Below are 12,101 nucleotides of genomic sequence, written 5' to 3'. Positions count from 1 at the left end.
TTGCTACAACAAATTAAATGCAAGTTTGGAGAAAGGCAATCCGAAATGGATCAGAATCCTTTCAAATTATTTATTTGAATTTGAGAAATTGAATTCGGGCAGGTAATTATAAGGGACTACTTATGAAACCCACCTGACCGAATAAGTAGTTGGGCAGTCTAATTTTTATTTGGTCAAGTGGGTCCCATATATAAGTGGTCTCTCACAATCACTTGCTCAAATTCTCTCAAATTTAAGCAAATAATTTGAGAAGATACTAATAATCTAATCCACCAAAAATGGATCAGGATCTCCCTACAATTTGTAAAAAAAAAAAATGTAGATTGATGAATTACGCAATTTAGGCAATTTTTAGGCATAGAAACGCTTGAAAAATATCACATGCATATTAAAAATTAATGTTGCATGTTATCGAGGCAGTTATAAAGAAATTCCCTCCCAAAAAGCTTCTTTTTTTACTTTTGCAGAGATGTATTTTCTTTATAAAATCAAAAGATAGTTTTTATCTCAAAATTTTTTTTACAACATAAAGAACGAAAACTTGATAAAAATATACTCAATTTACAACGTACTATAACATGCCACATTTTAATGCGTAAAATTCATTTCGAGAATCGATCCATCAGAAATCACAACTTGAGGTCCCTCTAGCTCCAAGATGGGGTATGATTGGCAAGTGCTAATTAATGGTCCAAAAGGTTTCAATAACCAACAAAAAAGAAAGCGGGAAAATGACTGGTGGCAAGTGCTAATTGGACCAAAAATGTAAAGCATCTAGTGCGGGACATTAAGGATTCGGTTGGAAGTTTTGATTGATCATCTTGAACAAATTGATATTCCTATGTTCTTAATTAGGTTGTTTATCCTCCATTTAGTTCTAAATGTTTGATTCGGATTTAATTGGCTTTTCGGAAAATGAGAGTTTGATTAAGTAGGCTTGCTTCTTATCGGAATCTGTGATGTATACGTACATGCATGGTAGTAATTATTATCCCTATTAAATTTATTTCAACATTTCACAAAAAAGGATTTTAAGCTTATCATGGTAGTATATATGATGTCATAATTTAAAAATGCTGAGCTCATTGGGAATGATTCCATTGGCTTGAGAGCTTTCCTTTAGCTAGGTTTTAGCCTTACAACTCACAAGATTATAATTGGGCCATGCCCCCTCAAGATAATACCCAAAGTTTTTTCTTTTCTTTTCTTTTCTTTTTTTCTTTTCTTAAGCAATAAGAGAAAAGGGGAAGGGTTTAATTTTAACAAAAATTACAAGGCTGAAAGAAAAGGATAATCATAATTACAAGGAATAACCCCAAAAAAATTATAAGTAACGACAGCCCACTTTGAGCTCTATAATTAGCATGCATTTCCACCTTTTGAGCTTCCCAAAATTGCAAAGAATAGAGTGTTAAATTACGGTGAATTGTGGAATCAGGGTTTGAACTCAGAACATTTATTCTGATATCATGTTAAATCACTACTTGCCTCAAAACTTAAACTCATAGAAAGAAGTAAATTTAATTATTTAAACAATATTTTAACAAATAAAACATATATCTTTGGTGTCCGTAATGATTGGAGCAATTTGTCGATCAGTGAAAGAAATTGGTTGTTGATTGTCATGGTAACTATCAAGGAGCCCCGGCCCCTTCCATAATGAGTGGAATTTTACTAAAAGAAACTACCTACTTAGATGCTAAAAGCTAGAGCTGATTTTGCTTCTCCCATATTAACTTTCGAAGAACTTAATTTAGCTGTGTAAGCAGATATAAGCTCACCTCTGTCGTTACTGATTACAACAGACATGACTGCGAATGAAGTTCTAACAGCTACATCAAAATTAGAGGGGAGCTTTCCAAATATTATCTACAGGGGCCACCTTCTCCCACACCATCTCATAAGAATAAACTAATTAATTTGCTTTAGTTAAGAGATGACATCCCCATATCGATCAATAGAATTATGCACCACCTTTTTTTTTTTTGAAAGGAAATTATGCACCACCTGGTTTCTCACAAGATCGAATCCATATATAACAATAATAGCAAAAATTTGAAATTTTTGAGTGTCTTTTTTAGGGGATAGATAGATAATTTGTTAGATCGGATCTTATGATTATCTTCACCCATTTGCTAACCGAGAGATCTTCAAAGGCATCTAAATTAAAAGGCCGGCCGGTTTGATTGTCTCCAAATTATTCTAGCAATATCACAACCCAAGAAAAGATGCTAAGTAGTTTCTCATTAAGATTGTATAATGAGCTGAGCCAATCCTCATTGTCACCGTTGAATTTGAGGCTCCAGAGATTTTAACAGTCATCAAGTGAGAGGGGGTCCTTGCTGATGATAATTTATGTTGTTACCGTGCACAATAATAATAAATAATATGAAATTGAAAAGAGAGAGAGCAAAAGAAAATCAAGATACAAATTTACATGGTTTGGCAATGTGTCTACATTCACAAGACAGAAGTGCGGCTATTTTCAATTATGATTTAAGATTACAACATAACATATTTATAACAAAACTCTACTATACGGATTGATATGAAAAACCCCAAAATACCTTGTACCCTCCGCCAACTGACCACTTTACTGGTAATCTTGTATTACTCTCTATGCCTAAGAGAGTATGAGCCACCTACTCTAACAATTCCCTTCATTTATCTGCAACTCATGAGCTGACTTGATAGTGTATTAAGACACAATGTCGCTCCTTGCAAACGCTCTAAAAACAAGTCGGTTGGGTACGATGTCGAAGTCAATAAAATACTTGAGTATGTCTTTCCTAATACCAATTGGTTTTAGGTGGAATGACAGCTTACGATCCGACAAATGATATTGAGCCCAAAATTCATGAGATTGAGTCACACGAGCATCGACATCGTGAGAAAGGGATTGTTGGGATATACAATACCACTGCATGCGACCGCTCTAAAATTAGGCTCGTTGGATGCAACGTCGAGGTTCATAAAAAATTTGAGCTTGTCTCCTTAGCACCAATTAGTTTTAGATGAAATTTGAGTTGTAGAGCTACTAAGAATTAAATACCAGGCGGAAGGTATTTCTTGTATTTTTATTTTTATTTTTTTGTTCTTTTTGTAACCTCTCTCTCTCTCAATTTCTTCTGGACGGGTACTTCTAGAAGTAACGATTAAGTTAAAAAGACTGGTGTTGTTAACATTGATGTAAATTAAAAGGTTAATATTGATGATAATGGTGATAAAATGGTAAGAAAGATAATAATTAGTTTATTATATTTTATTATTACTTGTTTTGGTTCCTCAGATTTGACAAATATGATGATGATGATCTTACCATAAGACCCAGATAAAAAATGACAATATGGGCCACAGTTTTTGTCTCCCACCCTTTAATATATGTACTCTTAATTATCATTGAGGTTAAGAGTGGATAATCTGCTCTTGTATGTCTTCTCTATTTTGCTGTTGGCCCCACTTGTCTTGATCCTTAACAAGTATAGTTCTAAGATTAGCAGGAAAAAGAATGAAACATTAATTAATTAATTTTTTTTTTCTTTGTAATTATGGTTGGTATGAACACCCTACTTGTAATGATATCAATGTCCTTTACAATCCAGTTTTTTTTTTTTTTTTTTTTTGTGTACAAGCGATTGTAGTTATTCTCTCTTAATTGTAACCGCGCACTTTAGGTGTTTATCATTTTTTAGTAACTTCAACCGCAGTTGTTAGACTGGTTAGCTGTTAACTGCAATAGGCAATTATGCGATTATTAATTGCTAATCATTTTTCAAGTAATTGGTAATTTGGGCCTCTTTTTATGGCCCATTGTATACTTTTTAAGCATATTTTATTGTTTTCAAATATTAGAATTCATGGACTTACAATATACCTATTATTACTACAAAAAATATTACCCTTTTTTCGGTTTTCTGTATTCCACTGTGGCAACATCACTTACAATAATACCTAGTATTACTATTGTAAACCCTGAACATATCAATAGAAAGCTAGAAAGTGAGACATGCGGCGTGATTCGAATGAGAAGGAAGCTAATAGAAATTTAGAAATCCTACTCAAATATTATTATTTTTTAGTTTTTTATTTTTAATATTATATATATATATATATATATATATATATATATATAGTAAGAGTAATGCTAAAAGAAAGGCACTAATTATGCGCTTGTAATTAAGTCCCCATAACGAAATTAATTTTCCGGCGCTTGTCTTGTGTGCGCAAACAACCTTTTCTTGAGACTCAGCAGCGGGCATATAGCATGTGCCGACAAATAAGCTACGAAAACAAAACAAACCCGATATTTTTTTATAAGCACCAGGGCTGGTTTTTTATAGTGCCGTCTACATGATTTACAAACGTTAAATGAAATAAAGAGACATAATTTGTATGACATGGCCACTATTAAACTATTGTATAAAAACATTCAAAAGAAATTTTGTGGCATATGCATACCAGTACTATATATAGACTTGATCTTATGGCCCAGATGGTCAGATGTTACTTTGTACACCGGATCCGAGTGCTATTTGTAACCAACACAACCACTTACAGGGTGAGATCACCAGTTGTTGGTATCACTAAGTTGAGTGATGTTACCCAAGACCGGACTCGGTCGATCAAGTACTACTGTATAATTGTATATCACGCATGTGCATACTCATTGGCCGCAGGGTTGTTCCAGGGATTCTACAGGACACACAAACTTTATTGTAAGAGGGTTAAGGGTACAAATAGATTATATGAAGAAGGATTATAACTTATGATTGTTTACGTATGTTTTTATAATGATCATGAATTACTTGTATAATACTTAAAGTATAGATTTTCTCCCTATAAACTACCTAACCAAATTGCATTTTTATTTATTGCCGAATCCGAAATCATGAATTGTTAGAATTGATATTTCTTGCATTTTATTTTATTTTATCTTTACAAATTCTGTAAAGATAAATAGTTTTTTTTTTCATATGAGTGACAAAGTTAATTTGTAAAGTAAGGATTAATCTTCAGATGTGTAAAAAGGCATACTGAATCTTTTTCAATTCATTTAAACTAGGGAGAATCTCGTTCCTTAACAAGGTGGTAGTAGTAATTAATGAGACTCCAGTATAAGGTTCTCTATTGTCATTGCCTTTAAGCTTCTGGCGAGTAAAAATCTCTATTATGCCGGAACCCGATTCTTTTCAGATCATTTGAACTTAAAAGAATCACGTAAAAATAAAGAAGAAAAAATCGTCATTTTACTTTACTTTAATAATTTTATCTTTCTTTTTATCTAACCGACTTTTTTAAGTTCATTTGAACAGGAGAGAATCCGATTTCTATTGTACTGTGGTAGCTACCGTCCCACCGGCCGTAGCAATAGCATTCACTGCTTTAAAGAAATGGAATATTAGGAAGCACCCTTTTCTATTTGGGATACTATTTATGGTTATACCTTTTTCTTAGCAACTGCCCTTTATGCCGACAACTTGGCCAAGAAAAAAAAGAAAAGAAAAGAAAAGGAAAAATAAAATAAAAAATAGATAATAGAAAACAGAAAAAAAAAAAAAAAAAAAAAAAAAAAAAAAAGGCGGGCGGGCGAATAAGCCTTGTTCATAAAGTTTCTTTTTTCTCACGTATTTTTCCAAGGATAATACTCACTACAAAATACAAGTGGTTTTGCCACGTGGCTATAGTAACTGGTACAATAGCCATGGCTATTTCACTACATGAGATATTATCCACATCGCGATTTCGCCACGTATGTAATCCACACGTAGCAAAATGTTTTGAGTAAGTAATTAGTCAAGTGGGTATTTCCACGTCGCCAATTAGTCAAGTGGATTTTTTCCACGTTGCCAATTAGCCACGTGGCTAAAATATTCATAATATTTTTTTTTTTAATTTTTTCAGAAATTAATTAATTATTATTTTATCTTTTTTCAATTTTTAGATGATTTGAAATTTTAACCACGTGCCACATAGCAAAATAAACCACGTTGCTATATATATATTAATTAAAAAACTCAAAAATTTGATGCTTTTGGGGAGAAGGGACGCCCGTCCCTCAAAAAACTCTTTTTTAAACATAATTTCAAAATTTAAGCTTTCTAAAAAGCTGTGTGCACAGCTTTTGAGAAAGCTGCACAGCTTTTTAGAAAGCTTAAAATTTAATTCTCAACTCTCTCGCTCTATCAACATGGACGTGCGAAGCAAGTATTGAGCAAGCCTCACCATTTTCTTTTTTGAAGATTTGAACTCCCTCTATCTCAACTCTCAGGTCGATCTCTCTCGTTATTTCTCAGAAAATTTCATTTAAACTCTCTCATCTCTCTCTGTTTAACTCTCATACTTTTTTTACTCGATTGCCACCACCCGGAGAAGCTCGTTTTCGTCGTTAGTGATGATGAGAAAAAGAGGTCGGTGCTTTTTTTCCCGTCACCGGGAAAGAAAAATCCATGCCGCACGTCGATGGGGAAGGAAAATCCGCTTCGAATCTCACCATATCTCGATGACGTCGTCGTCAACGACGAGTTGGACAAAGATCCGGCGCGGATCTCACCAGAGATCCAGTGACATATATATACGTATATCGTATACAATATTGGGTAAAAAAGAAGAAGTGATTTTACCGACGTGGGTTAGAGGCATGTTGCTACAAATACCTATTTTTTTTTTTCTTTTTTTTTTTTTCTTTTTTTTCTTTTTAATTTAAAAAAAAAAAAAAAAGCATTTCGCCATGCGGCCATGGCACGTGGCTAAATTTGCATGGCCACATAACCACGTATATAAAAAGCCACGTGGCTAACGTGCATTTAGCAACAACCTGATCAACCACGCGTGACCACGTGGTTAATTGCACGTGGCGAACCGTTAGCCATGTGGATGTGCCACATACACGTGGCTAACTGCTAGACATTTAAATATATATATATTCAGAATTTAGTTTTAATTTGATTTGTCACAATCTCATTAGATCTATCATTTTTAGAAAAGTGTGTCACAATCTCATAGGATTGTGATACATCAGGTTGGAACCAAATTCTAGAAAAGAGTGTTGGGATGTCTAGCATTTCTCATATTGGATATGATTGTTAATTCTTTGTCTTTTTAATTAAGAAAAATGTAAAACATTAGCAAACAATTTTCTCATAAAATCTTTGTCATTGCTCAACTTTTCATAAATTCATATAAAACATAATCTTCTTGTGCTATTTGCCCCAAAAATTCGATTCACCTTACAAAATCAATACTATTTCGCAATTAAGTAATGGTAGAAACTATATTTTTATTCTACAGAGATGACGTGATAGTCTCAACTAACTTTTGGATCAGTTATTGTTAAAAAAATATAAAATCTAAAGATTGATTATAATTGTCACGTCAACTTTGTGAAATAGTTATACGATAAAAATATAGTATATAGTATTACTCTTCGCAATCAGATGGCAATTAAGCAAAGAGTAATATTATATACTACATTTTTATCTCACAATTATCTTTTATACAATGTTGACATGACAATCTCAATCAATTATTTAATTTTTTTTTGTTTTATTTTTTAATAATAACTGATTCAATAATTAATTGAAAATAAAAAAAAAAATTGTAAGATAAAAATGCAGTATATGGGCAAATTAAGACATTTAACTAACTCCCAAATCTTCTTTTAGCTTTCTAGGTGAAGCTTCATTTGTCTCCAAGAAGCTTTCAATTGGGTTAAAGGTTTGCTGAGAAAAAGAAAATTCGTTTGGTGTGCGATTGTTTTAGTATTATATTATACTATTATGTACTATCTATCAAAATTATGAATATTTAAGAAATTTTATTTTTTGAAATTACGTTTTGATGGTTTAAAAATTTTGAGACGAAATTAAAAATAATTGAATAATACTCTACTAGAATTCAAATTTAAGTAAACAATTCAAACAAGTATTTCAAAAATAATAAAATATAATAAAAAAATGTATTACCCAAACATGCCCTTAAAGATTTTGCAAAATTCATATTCAAATTTTCAGTATTGTTATCTCTAGTGTCAGGTTCATCTTTCTTTTCACAGAGAGAGAGAGAGAGAGAGCAAAGCACAAAAATGGCGCTTTCTCCAACTTTGCTCTCCCTGCCCATTTCATCATCCACCTTCCATATCCTCCCAGACTCTGATCCTCCATACAAACACCTCGAAAACCACCCATCTCTTCACCTCCTCTCCAAATGCAAAAGCATGCAGGACCTCAAACAAGTCCACTCTCACATCATCAAGACCGGCCTCCACAACACCCACTTCGCGCTAAGCAAGCTCATCGAGTCTTGCGCCATCTCGCCCTTTGGCGACCTCTCTTACGCGCTCTCCGTCTTTGAATCCATCCAAGAACCCAACCGGTTCATTTGGAACACAATTATACGAGGACACTCGTTGAGCTCGAATCCTATACTAGCCGTGGAATTATTTGCACGTATGATTCTATGCGGGACGGAGCCGAATTCTTATACTTTTCCGTTTGTTTTGAAATCTTGTGCTAAAGTTGGGGCTACCCATGAAGGGAAACAGGTGCATGCACAAGTTTTGAAGCTTGGGCTTGAGTGCGATGCCTTTGTGCATACTTCGCTCATCAACATGTATGCTCAAAGTGGTGAATTGGACAATGCGCGTTTGGTGTTTGATAAAAGTACTCTTCGAGACGCGGTGTCGTTTACAGCTTTGATCACTGGTTATGCTTCAAGGGGTTTTATGGACGATGCTCGTCGGCTTTTTGATGAAATTCCTGTGAGAGATGTGGTATCTTGGAATGCTATGATTGCGGGCTATGCTCAATGTGGCTGGTTTGAAGAGGCATTGGTGTTCTTCGAGGAGATGCGAAAAATGAACGTCCCGCCCAATGAGAGTACGATGGTGACTGTACTTTCAGCTTGTGCTCAGTCGGGGTCCGTTGAATTGGGCAATTGGGTGCAGTCTTGGATTGAGGACCATCATGGACTCGGTTCAAATCTTCGGCTTGTTAATGCACTTATTGATATGTACTCAAAGTGCGGTGATTTGGAAACAGCTCGAGGATTATTTGATGGTATACATCGAAGGGATGTGATTTCTTGGAATGTTATGATTGGCGGTTATACTTATATGAGCTGCTATAAAGAATCATTGGCGCTTTTTCGGATAATGCTGAGATCAAATATAGAGCCTAATGATGTGACGCTCTTAGGCGTTCTTCCAGCTTGTGCTTCCTTAGGTGCTCTTGACCTTGGCAAATGGATTCATGCGTATGTGGATAAGAACTTTCAGAATATAACCAATAGCTCTCTTTTGACAAGTCTAATTGACATGTATGCTAAATGTGGAAGTATAGAGGCAGCAGAACAAGTCTTTGACGGTATGAGTTCTAAAACCCTGGCTTCCTGGAATGCGATGATATCTGGGTTAGGAATGCATGGACATGCGGACAAGGCTATTACGCTTTTTGCAAAAATGGTCAATGAAGGACTCAAACCAGATGATATCACATTTGTTGGTTTATTATCTGCTTGTACCCATGCTGGTTTGCCAGAACTTGGCCGCCAATATTTCAGTTCAATGATCCATGATTTCAATATTTCGCCAAAACTGCAACACTATGGATGCATGATAGATCTTCTAGGCCGAGCTGGAATGTTTGATGAAGCAGAGGCCTTGATGAAGAATATGGAAATGGAGCCAGATGGGGCCATCTGGGGTTCTCTTCTGGGAGCTTGTAAAGTTCATAAACGTGTCGAATTGGGGGAATATGTTGCCGAGCATCTCTTTCAATTGGAGCCTGAAAACCCTGGGGCTTATGTGCTTTTATCAAATATATATGCAGGGGCTTGTAGATGGGATGATGTAGCTAGGGTGAGAACCAGGCTCCAAGATAAGGGAATGAAGAAAGTTCCTGGATGTACCTCGATTGAGGTGGATAGTGTTGTTCATGAGTTTCTTGTTGGTGATAAAGAGCATCCCCTGAGTAAAGATATCTATGAGATGTTGGAAGAAACAGATAGGCTTTTAGAAATGGCCGGGTTCGTGCCGGATACATCCGAGGTGCTTCATGACATGGATGAGGAGTGGAAGGAAGGGGCCTTGAGTCATCATAGTGAGAAGTTGGCCATTGCTTTTGGTCTAATCAGTACAAAGCCAGGGACGACAATTAGAATTGTGAAAAATCTTCGTGTTTGTGGAAATTGTCATTCGGCTACGAAGCTGATATCCAAGATCTTCAATAGGGAAATTATCGCCAGAGATCGGAACCGTTTCCACCATTTTAAAGATGGTTCTTGCTCATGTAATGATTATTGGTAAATTATGTAACTAATTGAACGAAAGATCATATATAGGTATATGACATGACATCCTGTTTATAATTAAGTGGAAGACGATTTGCATTAATATAAGATGATCTCTGAAATCTGAATACATGCCACTATCAATCGTGCTCCTAAAGTGGAAGGAAACCCATATTTATTTATTTAGATAATGAGTTTACATAATAATTGATTAATTCGCTTCTATGCTTCATGGTCAGAGTGCTTGAAGGAGTTCCTCCTAGCCGTTGCCAAAACGGTCTTGTCAGCCACTATGAAATATGCTGCTCCGGCCACTGCATGCCATCAAATAACAATTTTCTTTAAGAAATCGATCAATATCAATGCAATAATTAATATGATGATAATGACGATGTGACATGGTAATTAACCTGTGGAGATTATGAGAGCTTGAGCGGTGGGATTGAGATTGGTCCTTGCCCAAGGCAGCATCCTCACACTAGCCATCTGCAATATATAAAGCAAATTATCAGTAAATGCAAGAATTTTTCAGCTTAACCATTCCTTCATGTACAGAAAAACTGAAAAAAAAAATTGAAAAGAAGTTGTGATCGAGAAAAGAAGGCTTACAGTTGGAATGGCAGTGGCAATAGTAGCAACAACGGCTGCCTTTGCTCCTGCTATCACACCCTCTGCTTATCCATTAAAGGAGTATATAATCAGCTTATATTATCGATCTAAGATAAAAAAAAAAAAAAAAAAAAAGTTCGAAAAAGAAAAAACAATGTTCTATGATATGGGAGAATATGAAATACTTAAATCGATCTTCTTAATCACAATAGATTCAACTAATGCAAGATATATTATACTCCAAGGAATCTTATTTATGACGCATAACTTTATGAGACCACTCGCATGCACGACATTCAAATTCATTATATCCATTACACAATCGGCCTTAAAAGAGATACCCAGAAAGCATCAAGCTTGTCTGAACTGAAAATATGTCTTATATAGCTAGAAGAGAAAAAGCAAAAGCAAAAGATACATACCCTGAGAACAGCGCTTGGCCATGGCCAGCTTTTGGTCAAGAGAAGCCAGGCTATTCCTCTCAAGAGGGGACTGAGCAACATTTTTTGCCATTTTAAGAGAGAGTAACAGAAAAAAAAAAAAAATGACAGTATTGGAAGAAGTTGGAAGTTGGCGAAGAAAACAAATCAAAGGAGAAGGTATGAAGGTTGATAATCGGTGGGGTGTTATATAAAGGATATTGTGGGAGAAGTTGGTAAGAGATCGATGGAGAGGGCTGATCAGGCGTTGGTGTTGGGGAGGGAAGTTTGATGGTTTGATGGTTTTCATTTTACAAGTGTTATTCTGTCAGAGTCGCTTGTTTTCACTTCTCTCACTTCGGTTTCTGTTACTGTCGGTTGATTCTTCTTATTTTATCCCGAAAATGCCCTGGGTTTTATACAACAAACTAGGCAGGCTAAGAAAGAAATATTAATTATTTTGGCCCTTGTCTAATTTTTATCATGACAAAAAAAAAAAAAAAAAAAAGTCTTCCTGATTTGTTTTATTTTATTTTATTTTTTATTTTGGTAGCCAGGCATCATCTATTGCAAGAATGTAATCGAAGTGACAAAATATTTGACATCATAAACATATATTAATCCTCTAAAGCTATAACATTTACATTCAGTTTAACAAATACTCAGTTAAAATTTAGTTAAAGAATAAATTTTATTTTAACTACTTACTTTTTCAAAATACATACATCTACTTTCACTATTTTATTTAAAATTATCTTTCTTTCTTTATTTATCTTCACTATTCTCAAC

General features: G+C 34.8%; 2 protein-coding genes across 2 annotated transcripts; one reads left to right on the top strand and one right to left on the bottom strand.

The window, feature by feature from the left end:
- Positions 1-8,009: 8,009 nt before the first annotated feature.
- LOC133858142 (pentatricopeptide repeat-containing protein At1g08070, chloroplastic-like) lies at positions 8,010-10,414 on the top strand. The gene has a single exon (XM_062293597.1). It carries the CDS (start codon positions 8,081-8,083, stop codon positions 10,298-10,300), a length of 2,220 nt encoding a protein of 739 aa, XP_062149581.1. The 5' UTR covers positions 8,010-8,080; the 3' UTR covers positions 10,301-10,414.
- On the bottom strand, positions 10,356-11,593 carry LOC133858143 (early nodulin-93-like). Its single transcript, XM_062293598.1, has 4 exons — positions 11,316-11,593; positions 10,894-10,955; positions 10,695-10,770; positions 10,356-10,598 (listed from the first exon to the last, which is right to left on the bottom strand). The coding sequence occupies exons 1-4, from the start codon at positions 11,404-11,406 to the stop codon at positions 10,507-10,509; spliced, it is 321 nt and encodes a 106-aa protein (XP_062149582.1). The 5' UTR covers positions 11,407-11,593; the 3' UTR covers positions 10,356-10,506.
- Between the last annotated feature and the right edge of the window lie 508 nt (positions 11,594-12,101).

The sequence above is a fragment of the Alnus glutinosa genome, chromosome 14 (assembly GCF_958979055.1).
Source record: "Alnus glutinosa chromosome 14, dhAlnGlut1.1, whole genome shotgun sequence".
In the NCBI taxonomy this organism is placed as follows: Eukaryota; Viridiplantae; Streptophyta; class Magnoliopsida; order Fagales; family Betulaceae; genus Alnus; species Alnus glutinosa.
This window is presented reverse-complemented; position numbering and strand designations above follow the sequence as displayed.

What these genes read in the sequence shown, in the direction of transcription:
- LOC133858142 (XM_062293597.1), top strand. Translation starts at nt 8,081, where the DNA reads ATGGCGCTTTCTCCAACTTTGCTCTCCCTGCCCATTTCATCATCCACC.
- LOC133858143 (XM_062293598.1), bottom strand. Translation starts at nt 11,406, where the DNA reads ATGGCAAAAAATGTTGCTCAGTCCCCTCTTGAGAGGAATAGCCTGGCT. An exon ending in GGCCAAGCGCTGTTCTCAGG is followed by an intron (nt 10,956 to 11,315) that starts GTATGTATCTTT and finishes ATGGATAAGCAG; the next exon opens with AGGGTGTGATAGCAGGAGCA. An exon ending in TTGCCACTGCCATTCCAACT is followed by an intron (nt 10,771 to 10,893) that starts GTAAGCCTTCTT and finishes TATATATTGCAG; the next exon opens with ATGGCTAGTGTGAGGATGCT.